This window comes from Gorilla gorilla, chromosome 7 (genome assembly GCF_029281585.2).
Source record: "Gorilla gorilla gorilla isolate KB3781 chromosome 7, NHGRI_mGorGor1-v2.1_pri, whole genome shotgun sequence".
In the NCBI taxonomy this organism is placed as follows: domain Eukaryota; kingdom Metazoa; phylum Chordata; class Mammalia; order Primates; family Hominidae; genus Gorilla; species Gorilla gorilla.
In genome coordinates, this window is record NC_073231.2 from 105,390,829 (window position 1) to 105,412,982 (window position 22,154).

General features: G+C 38.8%; 1 protein-coding gene across 17 annotated transcripts in view; it reads left to right on the forward strand.

Moving 5' to 3' along the window:
* Window positions 1–22,154, forward strand: part of VPS13B (vacuolar protein sorting 13 homolog B) — an 869,944-nt gene that overhangs the window by 554,894 nt on the left and 292,896 nt on the right. For all 17 annotated transcript variants that reach the window (XM_031013639.3, XM_055348088.2, XM_031013638.3 and 14 more), the window contains exons 32-33: window positions 12,144–12,270; window positions 13,971–14,114. In XM_031013639.3, the coding sequence (XP_030869499.3) occupies window positions 12,144–12,270; window positions 13,971–14,114 (271 nt within the window). The remainder of the gene's footprint in view (window positions 1–12,143; window positions 12,271–13,970; window positions 14,115–22,154) is intronic.

The window sequence follows — 22,154 nt, forward strand, 5'->3', positions numbered from 1 at the left end:
CAATCATTCATTTCTCTTTTTAAAAGAAAAAAAAAGAAATGAATGATTGAGTCTATCGGTGGGGTTTCAGAGAAGGTTTCACAGAGTGCATGGCTTCTGAACTTGTTTCCACAGAGTATGGGTGCCTGCAGAGTAGAGGGAGCATTCTGAAGAAGGAGGCAGTAGATCCAGAGGCTAGAAGTATGAAAGTGTGGCATGTTTTATCCGGCACATAATGTCATGCTTGGCACATAACAGATACCAAATAAAGGCTAACTTAATTAATGACAGAGTGATGATTAAGTAGAGCCAACTAATCAAGAGACTGAATGTGAATGTTTATGAAAGATATTCATTCAAATAAAAACAGAAAATTTTAGATCTGTTGTAGCTTAGTTCTGATGATTAATCTTGACAGACGTATAAATAGGACCTTAATATAATTGTTTCTGAATAGGTAATATAGATGAAATTCAAAAGATATAATGAAGAATAATGTGTTTACTTCCCTGACCAATATTAAATGGCAACCTTTATAATGATTTTCATTCATTCCTCTGGGTACATTACTCAAATTTTGTCTTTAATTGTGATGTGCTTCTATGTGTATGTTGTAGGGAGTGGGGAGTAGGGAAGTTAAGTGTAGAGAATCATCAGATTTTAAAACTTGAAGATCTTCTGTTCCTAAAACCTTGATTTTTTTTTTATTCCAAAGGAATATATCATGGTTTAATTAAGGCAGCAGAACCAATAGACTATTACAGAGTAAGAGATTCATTTTAGGCATAAAATCTTACCCAGTTGTAGAAAAAGCTGAGAAGTAAAGGTCCAGAAGAGGGAGTTGAAGGATCAAAGTCACAACCAACCCTCCTGAAGCACTTGACCTGGTTAAAAACTTTGGAGCTTTCAAGAACCTGGGAAACATCCAGCAGCACATCCAACTGGTGGACTGAAACTACCAGAGAGCTGGTAGACATTAATGGGAGGCTGTGGCCTCTGCATCTGGGGTAAGGCCGGGAGGCTGGAGTTGCTGTTGTTCAGCAGGGTCAAGAGTCAGGAAGAAGAAGTGATCACAGAGACAGGAAAAGTGAGAACAAGCTAGAATCTGCCAGCACCTTTCCATTGGTCTTTCACTGCATTTAAAACATGAAGACTTGCAAAGAATATTGGCTATTATTTCCCTCCATCTTCCAAATCTTGTTAAGATTCTTCTTTTGCAAAACTCTAAACTCTGAATTATTCTTAGGAAGTTGTTATAAAACAAAAACTACAGTAAACTAAATTTGAAGTCGTTCTTTGGCTTGTCCAGTGTCACAAAAAATAGAGCTATGTGTAGAACCTTGGTTTCCTTCCTCTTACTAGTCAACTACTTTTCTTCTGCTCAAGGCTCAGACCTCGTAGGCTTGTGCTAAAGTCCATTGTTAGCTAATCACTTTCTTTTTCTTTTTCTCTTAGCAACCATTTTTGCTACATCTGGGTTTATTTTATAATCTGAGGAAATGTACTGATGTCTGCCATGTGCAGTTTGCACATTCAAGTGACTTGCTGCTTTATATGGATATTAGTGCTTTAGGGGGAGGTGGAAAGTTTATCTTATGATTACCTGAAAGTACCACTAAGTCTTAATTCTCCAAGTTAATATTGATATAATTTTCTCATGTATAATATTTAAAGATATAATTCTAATAGACTTTGTAAAAGTACACTTAAAAGTAAATAATTTTGTTTTTATAATAATACTTTTATTTCTTCCTATCTCTGACTTGATTTTGTTAGGTAATTTATCTTTTAAACTTCATTGTCAGAAATAGTTACAGCATATTTGTTTGTTAAAATATTTTTATATACACATAACAAATTACATGTAATACTCTGTGGGCTTTTTTTTTTTACACATAAAGAATTTTAAAAATTGTTGTTACTATGTTTGCTTAGCAAGCTGACTTTGAATCTGACATGACATATTCCTAAAGTTCATCGGTCTTATACTTCTCAGGATTGGTAACATTGAATATGGGGAACTATGGCTATGTGTAGGCATTAAAATTCCTAAACCATATATTTCTAGCTTTATTTCTGAGAGATTACGACTATTCTCTGTGTCCTTAGATCTCTTTTATGTTTATTTTTGAGACTATTCCCCAAATGTTCACACCGCACAGGACCCCCAGCATAGTTTGATTAGTGATTAATCAAACATGAGATTTTTTCCAGAATTGCATCTGGAATTGTAGATAGGAATATGGAAAGAAAGAAGTTTTCTTTGTTTTAAATTTTCAACCTGAAAAACATCACTTTTATCTTACTAACTTGTGAGGACATCAAGCTAAGACCTAAGCAAAATTTGGGTACAGTGGCTCACGCTGAGCACAGTGGTCTGTCACTACTTTGGGAGGCCAAATCTAATTCTCATACTTTGTAGGTTAATGCCTAGATTGACCTAAACCTACTTGAATGATACGATTTTATAATTTCCTTAAACCTTACCATGCCTTTACATGAAAAATGTGAATTTTTCTTCCTGCCTAAAAAGTTCCTGGAAAGTGAGTGGGAAGGCAAAAGGATTCATATTACAACAGGGGGCAGCAGTTGGTTTTTCGTGCTTAGCAGCCAGCAGATATCTTCTTCCTTACATGTTGGCTGAGAGTGTCCTGTGGCAATATAAAAAGATGGTGTAGATATAACAGGACAGAGATCCTGTCTTGCCTGGTCTTACTCTTCTTTATATCTTAGTGTAGTTACTGACTGATATAGTAGGCACTAAAAAATAAGAAAATGTTTAAATTGTATATAATTATCATGGTAGCATACGATAAAATTTTAAAATCTTCTATATTTTCAATTACTTTACAGTCATCTTACAGCTAAGACGGATAGATAGATAATGCCTTGATTCATTGAAACCCAACTGACCAAAGCCCTAAATAGCCAGTTTCCCTCCTATGGTGTTTTCTTCTTTTTTTTTTTTTTTTTTTGAGATGGAGTCTCACTCTGTCACTCAGGCTGGAGTGTAGTGGTGCAGTCTCGGTTCACTGCAATCTCCGCCTCCTGGGTTCAAGCAATTCTCCTGCCTCTCAGCCTCCTGAGTAGCTGGAATTACAGGCATGTGCCGCCATGCCCAGCTGATTTTTGTATTTTTAGTAGAGATGGGGTTCCACCATGTTGGCCAGGCTGGTCTTAAACTCCTGACCTCAGGTGATCCACCAGCCTTGGCCTCCCAAAGTAGTGAGAGGCCACTGTGCCCAGCGTGAGCCACTGTGCCCAGCCATGGTGTTTTCTTTTTAAGAGAAGGGGCCAAACAGGATTATATCAAGAATGTATTTTAAAAGCATTTGTACAACATGTAACTTTTATACATTATCCTGTATAATTCTGTGAGCACTATAACTGGTACAACAGTACATACTATTGAAGTTTACTGGTTTATTTATGAATGACAGGGTCTCACTGTGTCACTTATAGTTCACTATGTCGTGATCATAGTTCACTGTAACCTCCAACTCCTGGGCTCTAATGATCCTCCTGCCTCATCCTCCCAAAGCACTGCATTATAGGCGTGAGCCACTGTACCCAGCCATATTATTGAAGCTTTAAAAATGAAATTTAAAAAATCTCCTGACCTTCTCTCCCTTAGTGTATTCCTATCTAAATCCTCAACACACAGTTTCTAATGTTCTCTTCTCTGAGAAACATTCAGCAATACTCCTAGTCGCTCCCTCTTCCATGAAGTTTTTTTTTAAGCTTTTCCTTTGAAAAGTTCTAACAAGTAAAATTAGATGACCAGCAGTTCCAGGTTATAGATATAAACAACTGGAATCAGAGCTATTATCCATTGGACATCTCAGTAAAATTGAATTAAGTTAATATTTTAATTTAGTATGCTCATAAAACTGTCTTCTAGATATTGTAATAAATAGACGTAGCACTTGTGATCTCCATTACAAATATATTAACCTTTGTTTTGTTCTTTTGTTTTGGCAGGGAAGTTTTTGTTGGTATTTTTTTTTTCAAGAATGAGAATATTTTATTTTAACATTATTTAATTTTGCCGAACTAAATTTATACTGATACTTTCTTTAAATGTACCTTAAAAATCATCATTTCAAGCTGTAGTTCTTGTAGCATTGTGCACAAGATGCTTTATATGTCTTTATAGATTAATTCTTTGTGTATGTTCAGCACCTTGAGATAAAAGATTAGGTCCCCTATTGAGTATTTCCACACCTCTCTGTACTTTCCTTATTATTATACTTATCATACCTTATGATTACTTTGTTTAGTTATCTTTCCTGCTAAACTGAATTCCGTGAGAAACAGCATTATGTATCCATTTTTGCCATTGTTGTTTCAGCACCTAGCAAAGGACCTGGCACCATAGGAAGCCCTCAATCCATTTTTCTCAGTTTCAGAGTAATAAGTGCTATGAAAATAATATAACTGGGTAATATAATAAGAGTAATTGGGAAATTTCCTTAGACTGGAGCTCAGGGAAGGCCCCTTCTAATACCTGATTGACAAAAATGAGCTATCCGTTCAAATACACCTGGAGTGTTTCTGCTGAGAGTGTTTTAGGAAGAGCAAAGACACTTGAGTAGGAACAAGTTGAGCACGTTTAAGGGATCATACCTGGCTGGGAGGAAAGAAGTAATAGCAGAGGAGTTTTAGGGAGAAAATGGCTAAATAATGAACGGTTTTGTAAGTCAGAGGGAGTTTGAATTTTATTTTAATTGCATTTGAAAGTCATTGGATAGTGCTCCTGTTGAAAAAAAAAGCCTCTAAATGGACATATACCGATAACTATTATTATTATTTTTTTTTTTTTTTGAGACGGAGTCTTGCTCTGTCACCCAGGCTGTAGTGCAGTGGTGCAATCTCGTCTCACTGCAGCCTCTGCCTCCCGGGTTCAAGCGATTCTCTTGCCTCAGCCTCCGAAGTAGCTGGGACTACAGGCCCACGCCACCACGCCTGGCTAACTTTTGTATTTTTTGTAGAGATGGGGTTTTACCATGTTGGCCAGACTGATCTTGAACTCCAGACCTCAGGCAATCCACCCACCTCGGCCTCCCAAAGTGCTAGTATTACAGGTATGAGTCACCGTGCCTGGCCAACTATTTCATTTTTTAAGTTCCTATAGGATTTAAATTATTTATCTTTATGCCTCCCATTAATATAAACAGAAGAATATCTAGGAATAGGTTTATGTAACACATAGTTTTCCAGGTAGCAGATTGTTTATAATAAATGTTTGGGAATATTACTGTTTTCATATTTAGGAATAACTACTGTAAGAGATGGTCTCAGGTGATTACCACAAGTTTTTTTTTGTTTTTTTGTTTTTTTTTTTGAGATGGAGTCTTGCTCTATCGCCCAGGCTGGAGTGCAGTGGCGCAATTTCGGCTCACTGCAAGCTCTGTCTCCTGGGTTCACGCCATTCTCCTGCCTCAGCCTCCTGAGTAGCTGGGACTACAGGCGCCCGCCACCACGCCCGGCTAATTTTTTTTGTTGTTGTTGTATTTTTAGTAGAGACGGGGTCTCACCATGTTAGCCAGGATGGTCTCGATCTCCTGACCTCGTGATCCGCCCGCCTCGGCCTCCCAAAGTGCTGGGATTACAGGCGTGAGCCACCGCGCCTGGCCGATTACCACAAGTTTTAAGTATCTCCTGCTCTAGCATCTTCCATCTAAAGTTCAGCCATAATGACATACTAAGAAAATCTTTATGTTGCATAAGAATTGCTCTGTGCACCAGCCTGGGCAGCATGGCGAAACCCCGTCTCTACGAAAAATACAAAAATTAGCCGGGTGTGCAGTCCACACACTTATAGCCCTAACTACTTAGGAGGCTGAGGTACTGGGATGACTTGAGCCCAGGAGGCAGAGGTTGCAGTGAGCCAAGATCATGCCACTCCACTCTAGCCTGGGTGACAAAGACAGAGGGAGACCCTTTCTCATACACAAAAGGGGGAAAAAAAAAAAAAGAAAAAAGAATTGCTCTATGCACACAGACCATCTAGCATTTCTTATTCTGACTTTTTTGGTGGAATATTTTGGGAACCTTGGTACCACTTTTCCTACTTCTGGTCTTTCATAATATGCAGTTTTTGAAGTGTGATTCTTAAACTCCTTTAGTATTTCCCACAAAGGCATACCAAAATGTATGACAGATGGGCAGAAGAACCTTAGTGTAAATATTCCGAGTCCAAGAAAGATGACCACAGCCTTTCTGACACATGTGTTTTCTTGAGTGCATATGGCATACACCTGTACCTTCTTGCTTAGTAACAATTTCAGAGAACTATACTTTTTTTTTGTTTACAATCTATACCTCCCAAAGCTTACTAGAAGAGCTTTTGCCAACTCACATGATTATTTTTCTGTTATTTGCTTAGAACCTTAAAATAGTCAATGTTTTGTTATTTTCATCGAGGGTTTAATAAATTTCTATGGACATAATCCTCTATATTACTACATGATAGGTACAGATAATTATACCATTTCTTTGTTTATATGGACAATGTAGACATACATTAAACCATTGTTTTATTGGAGTACATCAGCGAATTATTGATTCTACAGCTCCTGTAACCCTATGTGCCTTGGAATGCTGTAATCTGTTTTCTCCAGCTGAATTTAATATCTTTTCATCATCATGGGTGATGAGCAGTTTCACCAAGCTTGTGGATTTCCTTGTATTTGTCTGAACCAGGACACACTGTGCTTCCTGAGTCTATGAATTCTTATATTTCATCATTTCTGGGAAAATCCTCAGCTATTTTTTCTTTAGTATTTTCTCTTTTCCTTTCTTTCTGTTCTCTCATTTTGGAATTCTAGTTATATATGTTGGACTCATCTCTCCATGTCTCTTCGTTTTCCTTTTAAACTTTGCATTTTAAAATTTATTTTAGTACATTCTGGAATTTTGTCAAATCTATATTCTAGTCTTAAGCTATATCTAAATGCTATTTATCCCACCTATTATGTCTTTAACTTTAGTAACTGTATTTTTTATTTTTGGAAATTCTCTTTGGTTGTTTTTCAAACCTGTTTTGCCCTTTTTAATAGTGCCTTGCTTTTTTTCTTATGTTTTTTTAATTCTGTATGTTTTTAGTAATTTTAAGCAAAATTTTTATTGTAATTTAGTATCTATTAAATTTTATTATCAAAAGTTCTTGATAATGCTTTTGAAAATGGGATCTAATTTTCCTCTTGCTAATAAGGATTTTTATATATATATAAAATAGTCTGTATTAGAAGCTTATCTTCAATGATCTTTTTCCCTTGAGTATCCTTTTTGTCATTGAGGACATGTTTTCTAGAGAGGTTTTGCATCTGTTTCTGACAGATGCCCCAGGGTTATCAAAATTCTGGTGCTACTGCTGTATAAATAACAGAAGGGGTATTTGAGGACCACCCAGGTAATATAAGTTAGAGCCACTTAATACACGTAGGATATTTCTCATTATTTTTAATTTTCCAGGGAGATATTTGTTTTTTCAACAAGCTCTCTTGCCAAGACAGGCAAACTTTCTTATTCTTTCCTGTTTCTGATGGGTTGATGTTTTTCTGGCCCTTCAGGGGCCCCAGATCTAGGTAGGCAGCTCATTTAAAACTCCTTGCCTTATCTCAAATACCTGTTAAACTCTATTCCCTCGATTCATTAAGAGTGTGGACCCTCTCAATTTAATGACCCTAAGGTCATTAACAACCTCAGTTAATACTTTGTGTTTTAGTTCCTTCTTTTGAATTTTGAAACTTAGACTGTTATATGGTAAAATACTGACAGAATTTAATTCTTAATTGTAGTTATTTAATGTTTCTTTTCTGTTTTTCTTTTGAATTTATTCCTGAAAATATTTGAATCTGTAAAGATTTTCAATGATTTTTAAAAATATTTACCATTACCTCAAATATTTACCAGAGATATCATAAAACTTAATACTATATACCAGAAAAATAATAGTTTTATAAGACTACTGACTTATTTATATTTTGTTATTACTTCTAAGGTCAAGGGTCTTTCATATTTTGTGTTACTGATTTAATTTATCACATGATGGAGAGAAATGTATAATATGGACAAGTACCCTTTTTTTCATTGCCCTTGGTTGTTAATGTTTGCTCTTATTTGGTTCCCTGCCAACTTTTCCATTTTAAGGTATTTTTAATACATCATATATTTTAGCACTCCCCTATGAGAGCACATCAGATGTTATATGTTTCTCACATTGGTCATTTTATGGAATTTGAGCTATTAGGCTATAATTATGATGTCTCTCAGGATCTCAACCCTTCCTCTATAGTCACAGATTTTAATACTTCTTCCTGTTACTCTCTACTCACCAGATCTCTTAATTCTTTAGAATTTACTTTCTTGAAATCCAATACTTATGTGTCATAGAACCAGATGATCCAATTTGCTTTTTTGGCAGACACCATATAGAGCTCTGCTCATTGCAAGTTTAACAAAAGACCAGAGTATTCTCTGGACTACTCTGATAAAAACAAAAAATGGTGTAGAAAGACTTGAATTTTAACTAGGCTTTTTCATGAGATAATTTATGCCAATTCTCTGATTTCAACTTTATCATTTTATGATATAAGGGAATAATAAGGGCATATTTAAAAGGAATATTAAGTTAATAGCTTGAAGGGAAATTTGAGGTATGGCTTGCTAACAAAACATAAATGTATTATTAGTTGATAAAATGAAAACTAAGAATATATGCAGTGGACTTGAAGATCTATACCAGCACAAACTTTGCTTTCTCAATAATGTTTTCCAGTTTCATCTTTTACCATGTACTTCCTTTGAAATTAATAATTTTTTTATTATTATACTTTAAGTTCTAGGGTACATGTGCACAACATACAGGTTTGTTACATATGTATACATGTGCCATGTTGGTTTGCAGCACCCATTAACTCGTCATTTACATTGGGTATATCTCCTAATGCTTTCCCTCCCCCCACCCCACAACAGGCCCTGCTGTGTGATGTTCCCCACCCTGTGTCCAAGTGTTCTCATTGTTCAATTCCCACCTATGAGTGAGAACATGCGGTGTTTGGTTTTTTGTTCTTGCAATAGTTTGCTGAGAATGATGGTTTCCAGCTTCATCCATGTCCCTACAAAGGACGTGAACTCATCATTTTTATGGCTGCATAGTATTCCATGGGGTATATGTGCCACATTTTCTTAATCTAGTCTATCATTGATGGACATTTGGGTTGGTTCCAAGTCTTTGCTATTGTGAATAGTGCCGCAGTAAACATACGTGTGCATGTGTCTTTATAGCAGCATGATTTATAATCCTTTGGGAATATACCCAGTAATGGGATGGCTGGGTCAAATGGTATTTCTAGTTCTAGATCCTTGAGGAATCGTCACACTGTCTTCCACAATGATTGAACTAATTTACAGTCCCACCAACAGTGTAAAAGTGTTCCTATTTCTCCACATCCTCTCCAGCACCTATTGTTTCCTGACTTTTTAATGATCGCCATTCTAACTGGTGTGAGATGGTATCTCATTGTGGTTTTGTTTTGCATTTCTTTGATGACCAGTGATGATGAGCATTTTTTCATGTGTTTTTTGGCTGCATAAATGTCTTCTTTTGAGAAGTGTCTGTTCATATCCTTTGCCTACTTTTTGATGGGGTTGCTTTTTTCCTGTAAATTTGTTTGAGTTCTTTGTAGATTCTGCATATTAGCCCTTTGTCAGATGAGTAGGTTGCAAAAATTTTCTCCCATTCTGTAGGTTGCCTGTTCACTCTGATGGTAGTTTCTTTTGCAGTGCAGAAGCTCTTTAGTTTAATTAGATCCCATTTGTCAATTTTGGCTTTTGTTGCCATTGCTTTTGGTGTTTTAGACATGAATTCCTTGCCCATGCCTATGTCCTGAAAGGTATTGCCTAGGTTTTCTTCTAGGGTTTTCATGGTTTTAGGTCTAACATTTAAGTCTTTAATCCATCTTGAATTAATTTTTGTATAAGGTGTAAGGAAGGGATTGAGTTTCAGCTTTCTACATATGGCTAGCCAGTTTTCCCAGCACCATTTATTAAAAAGGGAATCCTTTCCCCATTTCTTGTTTTTGTCAGGTTTGTCAAAGATCAGATGGTTGTAGATGTGTGGTATTATTTCTGAGGGCTCTGTTCTGTTCCATTGGTCTATATCTCTGTTTTGGTACCAGTACCATGCTGTTTTGGTTACTATAGCCTTGTAGTATAGTTTGAAGTCAGGTAGCATGATGCCTCCAGCTTTGTTCTTTTTGCTTAGGATTGTCTTGGCAATGAGGGCTCTTTTTTGGTTCCACATGAACTTTAAAGTAGTTTTTTCCAATTCTGTGAAGAAAGTCATTGGTAGCTTAATGGGGATGGCATTGAATCTATAAATTACCTTGGGCAGTATGGCCATTTTCACGATATTGATTCTTCCTATCCATGAGCATGGAATGTTCTTCCATTTGTTTGTATCCTCTTTTCTTTCGTTGAGCAGTGGTTTGTAGTTCTCCTTGAAGAGGTCCTTCCCATCCCTTGTAAGTTGTATTCCTAGGTATTTTATTCTCTTTGAAGCAATTGTGAATGGGAGTTCACTCATGATTTGGCTCTCTGTTTGTCTGTTATTGGTGTATAAGAATGCCTGTGATTTTTGCACATTGATTTTGTATCCTGGGACTTTGCTGAAGTTGCTTATCAGCTTAAGGAAATTTTGGGCTGAGAGGATGAGGTTTTCTAAATATACAATCATGTCGTCTGCAAACAGGGACAATTTGACTTCCTCTTTTCCTAATTGAATATCCTTTATTTCTTTCTCCTGCCTGATTGCCCTGGCCAGAACTTCCAACACTATGTTGAATAGGAGTGGTGAGAGAGGGCATTCCCTGTCTTGTGCCAGTTTTCAAAGGGAATGCTTCCGGTTTTTGCCCATTCAGTATGATATTGGCTTGGGTTTGTCATTAATAGCCCTTATTATTTTGAGAAATGTCCCATCAATACCTAATTTATTGAGAGTTTTTAGCATGCAGGGCTGTTGAATTTTGTCAAAGGCCTTTTCTGCATCTATTGAGATAATCATGTGGTTTTTGTCTTTGGTTCTGTTTATATGCTGGATTGTGAAATTATTAATAGTTTTAAATTTCAGGTAAAAATATTCTGCTAAATAACTGATGAAAGCTGGGAATACATAAAGAAGAACTAGAATAGAGGCCAAAAGCTGTTTTGGTGTCAACTTGTCCTCCAGGTCCAATTCTGGAACCTTTGCTCTCATTGTGTAGCCTTAGCCCAGTACTTGAACTTCATTTCCTTACAGATCATAATGGGGCTATTAACAGTCCCTACTTTACATACAGGATTGTTTTCAGGAAGCATTTAATACCTCACACAAAAACCTTAACAGCTGGACATGGTGGCTCAACACTTGTAATCCCAGCACTTTGAGAGTCCTAGGCAGGAGAATTGCTTGAGCCTAGGAGTTCAAGACCAGCCTGGGCAACGTGAGGAGACTCTGTCTCTAGAAAAAGTAAAAATAAATTAGCGAGGCATGGTGGCACATTCCTGTGGTCCCAGCTACTCAGGAGGCCAAGGTGGGAGGATCACTTGCGCCCAGGAGATTGAGGCTACAGTGAGCCATGATCGCACGACTGCACTCCAGCCTAGGTGACAGACCAAGACCTTGTCTTAAAAAAAAATGAATTAACATTTTTCTTAGACCTTAAAAAGAAAATAATTCAAAGACTAAAAGGATATGCTCATGACCCTAATGAGGTCAGCAAGACAGCAGTTATCAAATAGAAGGTCAGATACTAAAAATAGGAAATTAAAAATTATTCCAAAAAACATTAAGATTATTGGTGGTAACAAAAGTGATATGAAACTATTTGCAAGAACAAAAAGGAGTAAAAATTTAAAAATTAATTTGTTAAAAAGTCCTGGGATGATACTAATATGAAATTGCTTAATTACACCTTAATTTCTCAAGATGTTTTCATCTTTTGTAAATCTTATGGAATTGAAGTTAAGAAACGATGACTGTAAAATATGCAAATAGGCACTCTCAAAATAATAATGTAATTTTGCCATACATGTTTGTAGTACAAAGACTTGTACAAATTTAATGAAAATTGTCTTTGAAAATAATGAAATGGCAAATAATCTTTTACTCTATCTTTTAGCATACGGCGGCATCAAGAAAGGAGAGCAATTTTGACCCCTGTTTTGACAGATTTTTCTGTCCGAATAACTGGAGCACCTGCTGTCATTTTCACCAAAGTAATTTCTCCAGAAAATTTGCATACTGAGGTTAGAACATAATTTTGATTTTATTTTAGTCTAAATAATGGAATTGCTCCTCTTTGTATGTTGGGGATTGCCACAGTTTCAGCCCATAGGACTTCAAATTAGCTCATTAATAGTAATGGCTACTATCATAGCTAACATTTATGGAGCACTTTGTAGTACTCTTCAGTTATTGCTTTCCTTGTAATAACTCATTTAGTCCTCATAATAATCTTATTTGCTACTCCTGATATCCGTATTTTGTAGATGACAAAACTGAGGCATAGAGGAGCTAACCAGGCTACCCAGATTGTTATGCATACCTTAGTTGCCTCATATATAGCTACTCTTGTTGCCATCTAGATTGTTATAAGGTTCAAACTGATCAATAGAAAAAATAATTAGGAATCTGAAAAGCTAAAGTTCTATGAAAATGAAAATTATCCTTGTTTTTGTATTATTAGCTGCTAATTCTACCAATTGCATTCATACTATTTAACCTACTAGTATAAGATCAATTATTTGCAAGTTTTCACAGGATGTATGCCACCAATAAAGCCAAGTTATTTTTAGTACAAATTTTTGTGCTCTTGGGTAATGTTACGGTGACTATTTTTTTTTATTCCTGAATTGGTATACTTTTTTCCCTTTTTGTCAATACTTGAGGAATAGAATAAGAATTCTAACTAGAGTGAATGAATACAGAGAACTTGTGGAGGAAAAAATTGTTTAACCAAAAAAAAAAGGATAATTATTTCAGACACGCTGTTCTTTATGACTTTATTAAAAGCTGCTCTAAGCTGTCTCATTTGCATTTGGACTAGTCATAGTCTCCTTAAATCCATTCCTCTGGATGATACTATAAGGAGAAGATCTGTTGGACATTTCCAAGCATTTGAACATTGTCCACATGCACATCATGACAAGAGGCAGGACTTATTAAGTGAAACTATTGTATTGGTTTTTTGTTTTGTTCTGTTTTCCTTGTCTGAACGGTTTTCCAGTGATAAATGTTCAAGTGACTAGGTTTTGCAGAACAGCACCAATTAAGTTATGGACATCTACCCAATGCTGCCACGATTTTAGTAGTTTAAAGAAGTGAAATTAATTAGTCTAGCTGTCTTTAGCTTCAACACTCCGTTTTCTTATAAATCATTTAGAGTATATCTTTTGGAGAATATTCATACTGTGGCTCTTAGCAATTAATTGCCTGCCTAAAATTGTCTGTTTACATCTGTCTGCCCAACTAGATTATAACCTCCTCAAGAGCAGGTTGCCCTTCAAGGCCGACATTATTCTCTGTGATATTCGTAGGACTCTACTATCATACCTAGTACTTAGGAAATGCTCAGTAAATATTTGTTGGTTTGAGTTCATGAACAAGATTATGCTACACAATTATATTGTTGCTACATATTGAAAACAATAATAATAGTTTGAGTTATGGAAAAGTCAAATAGGTATGAAAAGGTGAAGACTTGTTATTGTTAGCTGTGTATATCTAGCACAAGGCCCAACACACAGCAGGCCCTCATAAATATGAAATTTATCTGTTAAATTGTGTCAAGTGGCTGTGCTCACCATTTTTGCTCTTCTCCTTAATGTATGAACTTGAGTCCTAGGAAATGTCACCAAAGTAGTGAAGGTCAAATAAGTAAGAATGATAAATTATCATCTGAAAGCTATCATGTTTCTTTATCTGTATTCTACCGTTTTTGCTTCAGGAGATTTTAGTGTGTGGCCATTCCTTAGAAGTGAATATAACCACAAACCTGGACTTCTTCCTAAGTGTGGCTCAAGTTCAACTCTTACATCAGTTAATAGTAGCAAATATGACTGGACTGGAACCATCAAACAAGGCTGCAGAGGTAACTGTTACCTGATTTTGATCAGGCTTACTGCATTTGTTCCAACTTTACATTCACAGTAGGAAAACTATAATTAAGCTGACTGCTTTCTGCTTCATTATTCTGTGTTTAACTTTATTCAAAATATAGTCATAAGTCATTTTGGATTGATATTCTTTATTTTAGAAATGTGTTTGGTCTCTATTCCTCTTATTTATCATGTACCTTTGCAAAATTGCTGTGGACTGACCTCAGAGGAACCTCTGTTATATAATACATAATTTTATTAGCCTGCTGAAGTTCTAAAGTATGATGCAAGAATCCTGGTATAGCTTTCATTTACTTGGATACATTACAGTAATAAGGCCTCTTTTGGAAGTGAACTTTCTAAGAGTACTATGGGAATATCTTCAATAAATAACTTGTAAAGCATTTGTTTCCCATGCTCAGTGGGAAATGAATGGATACAATCATAAAAGTTGAATGCCTGCCTAGAATTTTAATTTTGATACAGTGTTCATTGGAAGCCTGTATTGTAACCACAAAGTATGTCAGCAAGAAACAAAGAAAGCTATTTGTTAGATTCTTCTCAAGATATATTTTCTTTGCATTTTGTTTCCACATTTCTCTAACATTCTGTACTTAGAATAAATATTTTATAAAAACTCAGGTGAACAAACTGTTTATATATGAAAAAGATGTTGCTTTTATTTTTGTCATGAGTTGTAAAGAAGGCTTTAAGTTCTGTTTAGTAAGAAGGTAGGAAATGAAGAGGAATTTAGGTCTCAAGTCAGCACTGTTTACATTCTGCCACAGATTATATATTATAAGTGTGACATTATTCTTTCAGTCTTCTTTATTTTTTAAAAAAATATTTTAAAATGATAAATCTTTTATCTTTTGTAAATGATTTTCTAATGTAATCATCCTTTACTAGCCATGATATCTATTTATTCAATATCTATTGTAAAAGGACTTTAGAACTACATATTGTCCAAAATAATTGAGTTTTTAAATATACATTAGGGAATCCATAAAAATGTAATTATATGACATCAAAGTAAGCAAATTAAAAAATATTTCCCCATGCATTTTCGATGAGGCCTCTGAAGCAAGTTGAGTTGGATAAAAGTAAATTACACTCCTATATTATTTGTGCCAATTTTATGAATGTCTCCTGTCAAAGAAATCTAACTCTCAGATCACTGATTGTTTTAGGATTCACATAACTTAGCAAATTGGTTATTAACTATTTATCTACATACTTTTAATGCCTCTTAGGGGGATCAATTTCAGTAAATAAAGGGATACTCGGAGTTACTAACTATCCTTCCCTGAATGTTGAATCATTACTGACAATTCCATAAACTATATAGGCATTGTTTTCTTCTGCTTTAAAAAGGTATCTGTGGCTATGTGTTTCTTCTTAGAGATCACATTACAAGTACAGATGACATGAACATTTTTAAATGGTTAAAATGGTAAATTTTATGTTATGTATATATATCAGAATTAAAAAATACAGGCTATATAATGAGAAAGGACTGTTTGGACCTTTTCCCAACCCTGGTGGGACATATCTGTAAAACTTTCAGTATTTTAGAAAAGACCTACAGTGCACTGGAAGAATATGATTCAATTTTTAAATTATTAGCAGAACTCATATCTGATAGTCTATGCATATAAAGACATTTTAGTTACATAGAATACTCCGTAATAAGTCAAAGGTATATTTTGAAAGGGCTAGTTGATTGCCTCTAGTGTGGTTTCACAACAACACTACCAGAAATTTTTTTTTTTTTTTTTGAGATGGAGTCTTGCACTGTCACCTGGGCTAGAGTGCAGTAGTGCGATCTCAGCTCACTGTAACTTCCACCTCTCAGGTTCAAACGATTCTCCTGCCTCAGTCTCCCGCGTAGCTGGGATTACAGGTGCCTGCCACCATGCCCAGCTAATTTTTTTGTATTTTTAGTAGAGACGGGGTTTCACCATGTTGGCCAGGCTGGTCTCCAACTCGTGACCTCGTGATCTGCCCTCCTTGGCCTCCCAAAGTGCTGGGATTACAGGCTTGAGCCACCGCGCCTGGCCTTTCTTTCTTTCTTTCTTTCTTTTCTTTTTTCTTTTTTTAACTTTTTTTTTTTTTGGATTTTATTTTATTTTATTTTATTTTTATTTTATTTTATTTTATTTTTTATTGATCATTCTTGGGTGTTTCTCACAGAGGGGGATTTGGCAGGGTCATAGGACAATAGTGGAGGGAAGGTCAGCAGATAAACAAGTGAACAAAGGTCTCTGGTTTTCCTAGGCAGAGGGCCCTGTGGCCTTCCACAGTGTTTGTGTCCCTGGGTACTTGAGATTAGGGAGTGGTGATGACTCTTAAGGAGCATGCTGCCTTCAAGCATCTGTTTAACAAAGCACATCTTGCACCGCCCTTAATCCATTCAACCCTGAGTGGATACAGCACATGTTTCAGAGAGCACAGGGTTGGGGGTAAGGTCACAGATCAACAGGATCCCAAGGCAGAAGAATTTTTCTTAGTACAGAACAAAATGAAAAGTCTCCCATGTCTACCTCTTTCTACACAGACACGGCAACCATCCGATTTCTCAATATTTTCCCCACCTTTCCCCCCTTTCTATTCCACAAAACCGCCATTGTCATCATGGCTCGTTCTCAATGAGCTGTTGGGTACACCTCCCAGATGGGGTGGTGGCCGGGCAGAGGGGCTCCTCACTTCCCAGTAGGGGCGGCCGGGCAGAGGGGCTCCTCACTTCCCAGTAGGGGCGGCCGGGCAGAGGCGCCCCTCACCTCCCGGACGGGGCAGCTGGTCGGGCAGGGGGCTGACCCCCCCCCCCACCTCCCTCCTGGATGGGGCGGCTGGCCGGGCAGAGGGGCTCCTCACTTCCCAGTAGGGGCGGCCGGGCAGAGGTGCCCCTCACCTCCCAGATGGGGTGGCTGGCCAGGTGGGGGGCTGACCCCCCCACCTCCCTCCTGGACGGGGCGGCTAGCCGGGCTGGGGGCTGACCCCCCCACCTCCCTTCCGGACGGGGCGGCTGGCCGGGTGGGGGGCTGACCCCCCCACCTCCCTCCCGGATGGAGTGGCTGGCTGGGCAGAGGGCTCCTCACTTCCCTGTAGAGGCGGCCGGGCAGAGGCGCCCCTCACCTCCCGGACAGGGCGGCTGGCCGGGCGGGGGGCTGATTCCCCCACCTCCCTCCCAGATGGGGCAGCTGGCCGGGCGGGGGGCTGACCCCCCCCACCTCCCTCCCGGACGGGGCGGCTGGCCGGGCGGGGGGCTGACCCCCCACCTCCCTTCCGGATGGGGCGGCTGGCCGGGCGGGGGACTGACCCCCCCACCTCCCTCCTGGACGAGGTGGCTGCCGGGCGGAGACGCTCCTCACTTCCCAGACAGGGTGGCTGCTGGGCGGAGGGGCTCCTCACTTCTCAGATGGGGCGGTTGCCAGGCAGAGGGTCTCCTCACTTCTCAGACGGGGCGGCCGGGCAGAGACGCTCCTCACATCCCGGACGGGGCGGCAGGGCAAAGGTGCTCCCCACATCTCAGACGATGGGCGGCCGGGCAGAGACACTCCTCACTTCCCAGATGTGATGGCGGCCGGGAAGAAGCTCTCCTCACTTCCTAGATGGGATGGCGGCCGGGCAGAGACGCTCCTCACTTTCCAGACTGGGCAGCCAGGCAGAGGGGCTCCTCACATCCCAGACGATGGGCGGCCAGGTGGAGACGCTCCTCACTTCCCAGACGGGGTGGCGGCCGGGCAGAGGCTGCAATCTCGGCACTTTGGGAGGCCAAGGCAGGCGGCTGGGAGGTGGAGGTTGTAGCAAGCTGAGATCACGCCACTGCACTCCAGCCTGGGCACCATTGAGCACTGAGTGAACGAGACTCCGTCTGCAATCCCGGCACCTCGGGAGGCCGAGGCTGGCAGATCACTCGCAGTTAGGAGCTGGAGGCCAGCCCAGCCAACACAGCGAAACCCCGTCTCCACCAAAAAAATACGAAAACCAGTCAGGCGTGGCGGCGCGCGCCTGCAATCGCAGGCACTCGGCAGGCTGAGGCAGGAGAATCAGGCAGGGAGGTTGCAGTGAGCTGAGATGGCAGCAGTACCGTCCAGCTTCGGCTCGGCATCAGAGGGAGACCGTGGAAAGAGAGGGAGAGGGAGACCGTGGGGAGAGGGAGAGGGAGAGGGAGAGGGAGAGCGAGGTGTTACCTTTTAGCAAATTTTACTTTTGTTGAAAACCTTGTAAGCTCTCTTTTTTTTTTTAACATGGAGTCTCACTCTGTTGCCCAGACTAGAGTGCCATCTCAGCTCACTGCAATCTCCACCTCCTGGGTTCAAGCAATTCTCTTGCCTCAGCGTCCCGGGTTGCTGGGATTACAGGTGCGTGTCACCATACCCAGCTGATTTTTGTATTTTTAGTAGAGACGTGATTTCACAATGTCGGCCAGGCTTGTCTTGAACTCCCGACCTCAGGTGATCTGGCCCCCTCAGCCTCCCAAAGTGCTGAGATTACAGGCGTGAGCTACTGTGCCTAGCCAACAATTTTTTTAAAAATTCCTTTTGAGAACAAAAGAAAAATAGGAAAATTAAACCTGGCTAAGTTATTGGGAAAATGGAGGAAGATATATATGTTAGTATATATAATATAATCCTGATATTATAAACAACTACTATTTCATAGGAATTATGGATTAATAATAAGAATCCCATTTATCAGGTTTTCTAGAAGGCACCCTGTGAATTATAGACCAGTAAATGTCAAATCTGTTCTAAGTCCACCATCTGATACTATGTTGTTGCAACATAGTTCTATAAGAAGAAATTATGTATATTTAATTATGTATAATTAATATATATAACATTAAATATATATATATATTTCTTTTCTTTTCTTTTGTTTAGTAGAGATGAGGTTTCACCATATTGCCCAGGCTGGTGTTGAACTCCTGGCCTCAAGGGATCCATCTGCCTTGGCCTCCCAAACTGCTGGGATTACAGGTGTGAGCCACCACGCCTGGCCTAACGTAGTATATTTTTTGAAGGTGTTAACATTTTCAGACAACCTTTGGCAATATTTATTTGAAAGATTAATTTTGGCTGGGTGCATAGTGGCTCACACCTGTAAGTCCAACACTGGGAGGCTGAGGTGGGCGGATTGCTTGAGCCCAGGGGTTCACAATCAGCCTGGGCAGGATAGTGAGACCCCATTTCAACAAAAAAAAATTAAAAATTAGTTGCATGTGGTGGTGTGTGCCTGTAGTCCCAGCTACTCAGGAGGCTGAGGTGGGAGGATCACTTGAGCCCCAGAGGTCGAGGCTGAAGTGAGGTGTGATGGTGCCACTCCACTCCAGCATGGGTGACAGAGCAAGAGACCCTGTCTCAAAAAAATAAAAGGAAGATTAAAAATTATTCAAGAATAATATCACTTGGGAGGCCAAGGTGCGGGCAGATCACTTGAGCTTAGGAGTTCAAGACCAGCCTGGGCAACATGGCAAAACTGCATCTCTACAAAAACACACACACACACAGACACACACACACACACACACACACACACACACACACATTAGGCAGGCATGGTGGCATGTGCCTTTAGTCTCTGCTACTTGCAGGGCTGAGGCAGGAGGATCACTTGAACCTGGGAGGTCGAGGCTGCAGTGAGCCAAGATCACACCATTGCACTCCAACCAGGTAACAAAGTGAGACCCTGTCTCAAAAAAAAAAAAAAGTATAATATGATAGGGGGATTATGTATTAGTGGAGGAAACATCTATTCAATAAACAAAGGGGAAAAATGCACATATCTTTGAAACTAGAAGTGAAAACCGTAATCTGAGGATTCTTGCCAGAACCAATATTTAATATTAATTTTAATTAAAAAGACAACTAACACGTAATGAAATTTACCAGTTCACAGCCAAAATGACTGGATGATGGATTAGGAAAATTGTCTCCCACATTAAACAAAAATTTTCCAATATTTTTGCTCTGAAAAATGTGTTTTAGATGGGGTGAGGCCACTAGACCAATGGGCCTGTACTTGTACTATTAGATTTTCACTGTCCCCTTCAAGTACTATAATTTCCATGATTTCTAGCTCCCAGAATATTTGGTTTCTGCCTTTAAATGAACCTCATTTCTCTATACATACAGGTTGAGTCCCCTATCTGAAAACTCAAAATTTGAAATGCTTCCCTGAGCATTTTCTTTGAGAGTCATGTCATGTTAATATTTTAAAAATTACAGATTTTGGAGCATTTTGGATTTTGAATTTTCCAATGAAGGATACTCAACCTGCATTATGACAGGCTGAGGAATTACATAAAAGAAACACATTTAATATTCAAAAATCAAAATGCATTCCATGTTACAAAGTACATTTCCTTCCTTATCTAGCTCGCTGCAATAGTTCACCATCCCATTCTATATTTCATGTTTCCGTGACATCTGGCTCTGGAGGACTAGTACAACAGGCACGTTATTTGGGATTCTTACATGTTAGTTCCTTGCCTTTTACATGAGGTGAGAGTCAACCTTTTGGATACTTTAACAGCCAAAGCCAAATTTACAATTCTAAATTTACTCCCAAAACAGAGCTCCACTACTCAGCCTTGATTTCTTAACCAGTGTTTAACAGGACTGTGGTTGACACAATTGGTTTACCTTTCAGAAGGTTCTTCACCTTCTTACAAGATAGTCTTAGTCTCATAAAGGCCCAATTATATAATCATGGGCATTAGTTTATTTATTATAATATGGTTTTATTTTTATCAAATTAGTAAATGAATTTTAACAACCAAATTTTGCTAATGAAATACATCAAAGTAGCATCAATCCTGATACCCTCACCTCATTCTGCCCAACAGTCAGCCACTCTTTATAAGCTGTTTCTTCAAGTATTTATTTCCATATTTCTAAATAACCTGAATGGCCTATCATATCTTGATTCCCTATTACCGTATTCACTTGCTATTTGTTGTTAATAAGGGTTCTATCTCTTCTGCACTTCCTTTCTACACTTCCATCTTCCCAGTATTCTTATATCATATTCTTTTTTGTCAATCTTAATTGTTTTCATTATAAAGATGATATAAGTCTTGTTCATTGCTTATTGAATTAATGTAGTGTGATAATATTTCTTGTCATTTTACTATTGAAGTTACTCATTGCCACATTTTCTTTTTTTTCTTTTTTCTTTTTTTGAGACGGAGTCTCGCTCTGTCTCCCAGGCTGGAGTGCAGTGGCGCAATCTCGGCTCACTGCAAGCTCCGCCTCATGTGTTCACGCCGTTCTCTTGCCTCAGCCTCCCAAGTAGCTGGGACTAGAGGCACCTGCCACCACGCCCGGCTAATTTTTTGTATTTTTAGGAGAGACAGGGTTTCACCTTGTTAGCCAGGATGGTCTCCATCTCCTGACCTGGTGATCCGCCCGCCTTGGCCTCCCAAAGTTCTGGGATTACAGGCGTGAGCCACTGCGCCTGGCCACTCATTGCTACATTTTCTATTTACTCAGTTTTTTAAAAATCTCTGTCTTCCCTCTCACTAACGCACACCCCATTCCCATCAGTGGCTCTACCATAATTCCTCGCAATTTAATTTTTCACACTGTAAAACTTATCAAATAGCATCACCTCTGCTTTTCCCCCCAGAGCCATTTTTCCTGAAGTTCTTTTTCTGCCTTCTCTGTTCTGGGACTGTTAGTTCTCTAGACCTGCTGCACACTTGGCATAAAACAGCCAGATGAGAGAAGATTGTGATTTGAGGTTGGTGTAAAGAATGTTAGAGAAAATCTAGGGAACAATAAAATAATGTGTTCTTCTATTAATATAAATTAGCAAATTGACCAGTATCTTTATTCTATCATTCTAAAATATTAAGTATTATTATTTACTACATTAAAAAGTATAATAGTATAGAAAAATGTTGTCTGGCTAATATCTACTTGGATATTTAAAATTTTTTATGAAATAGAAAATAATGCATTGGGCTTTTTTTCTATGAACTGTCATTGAGCTTATGCCATGTGAAGTGATGGTAGAGGTTGTTTGGG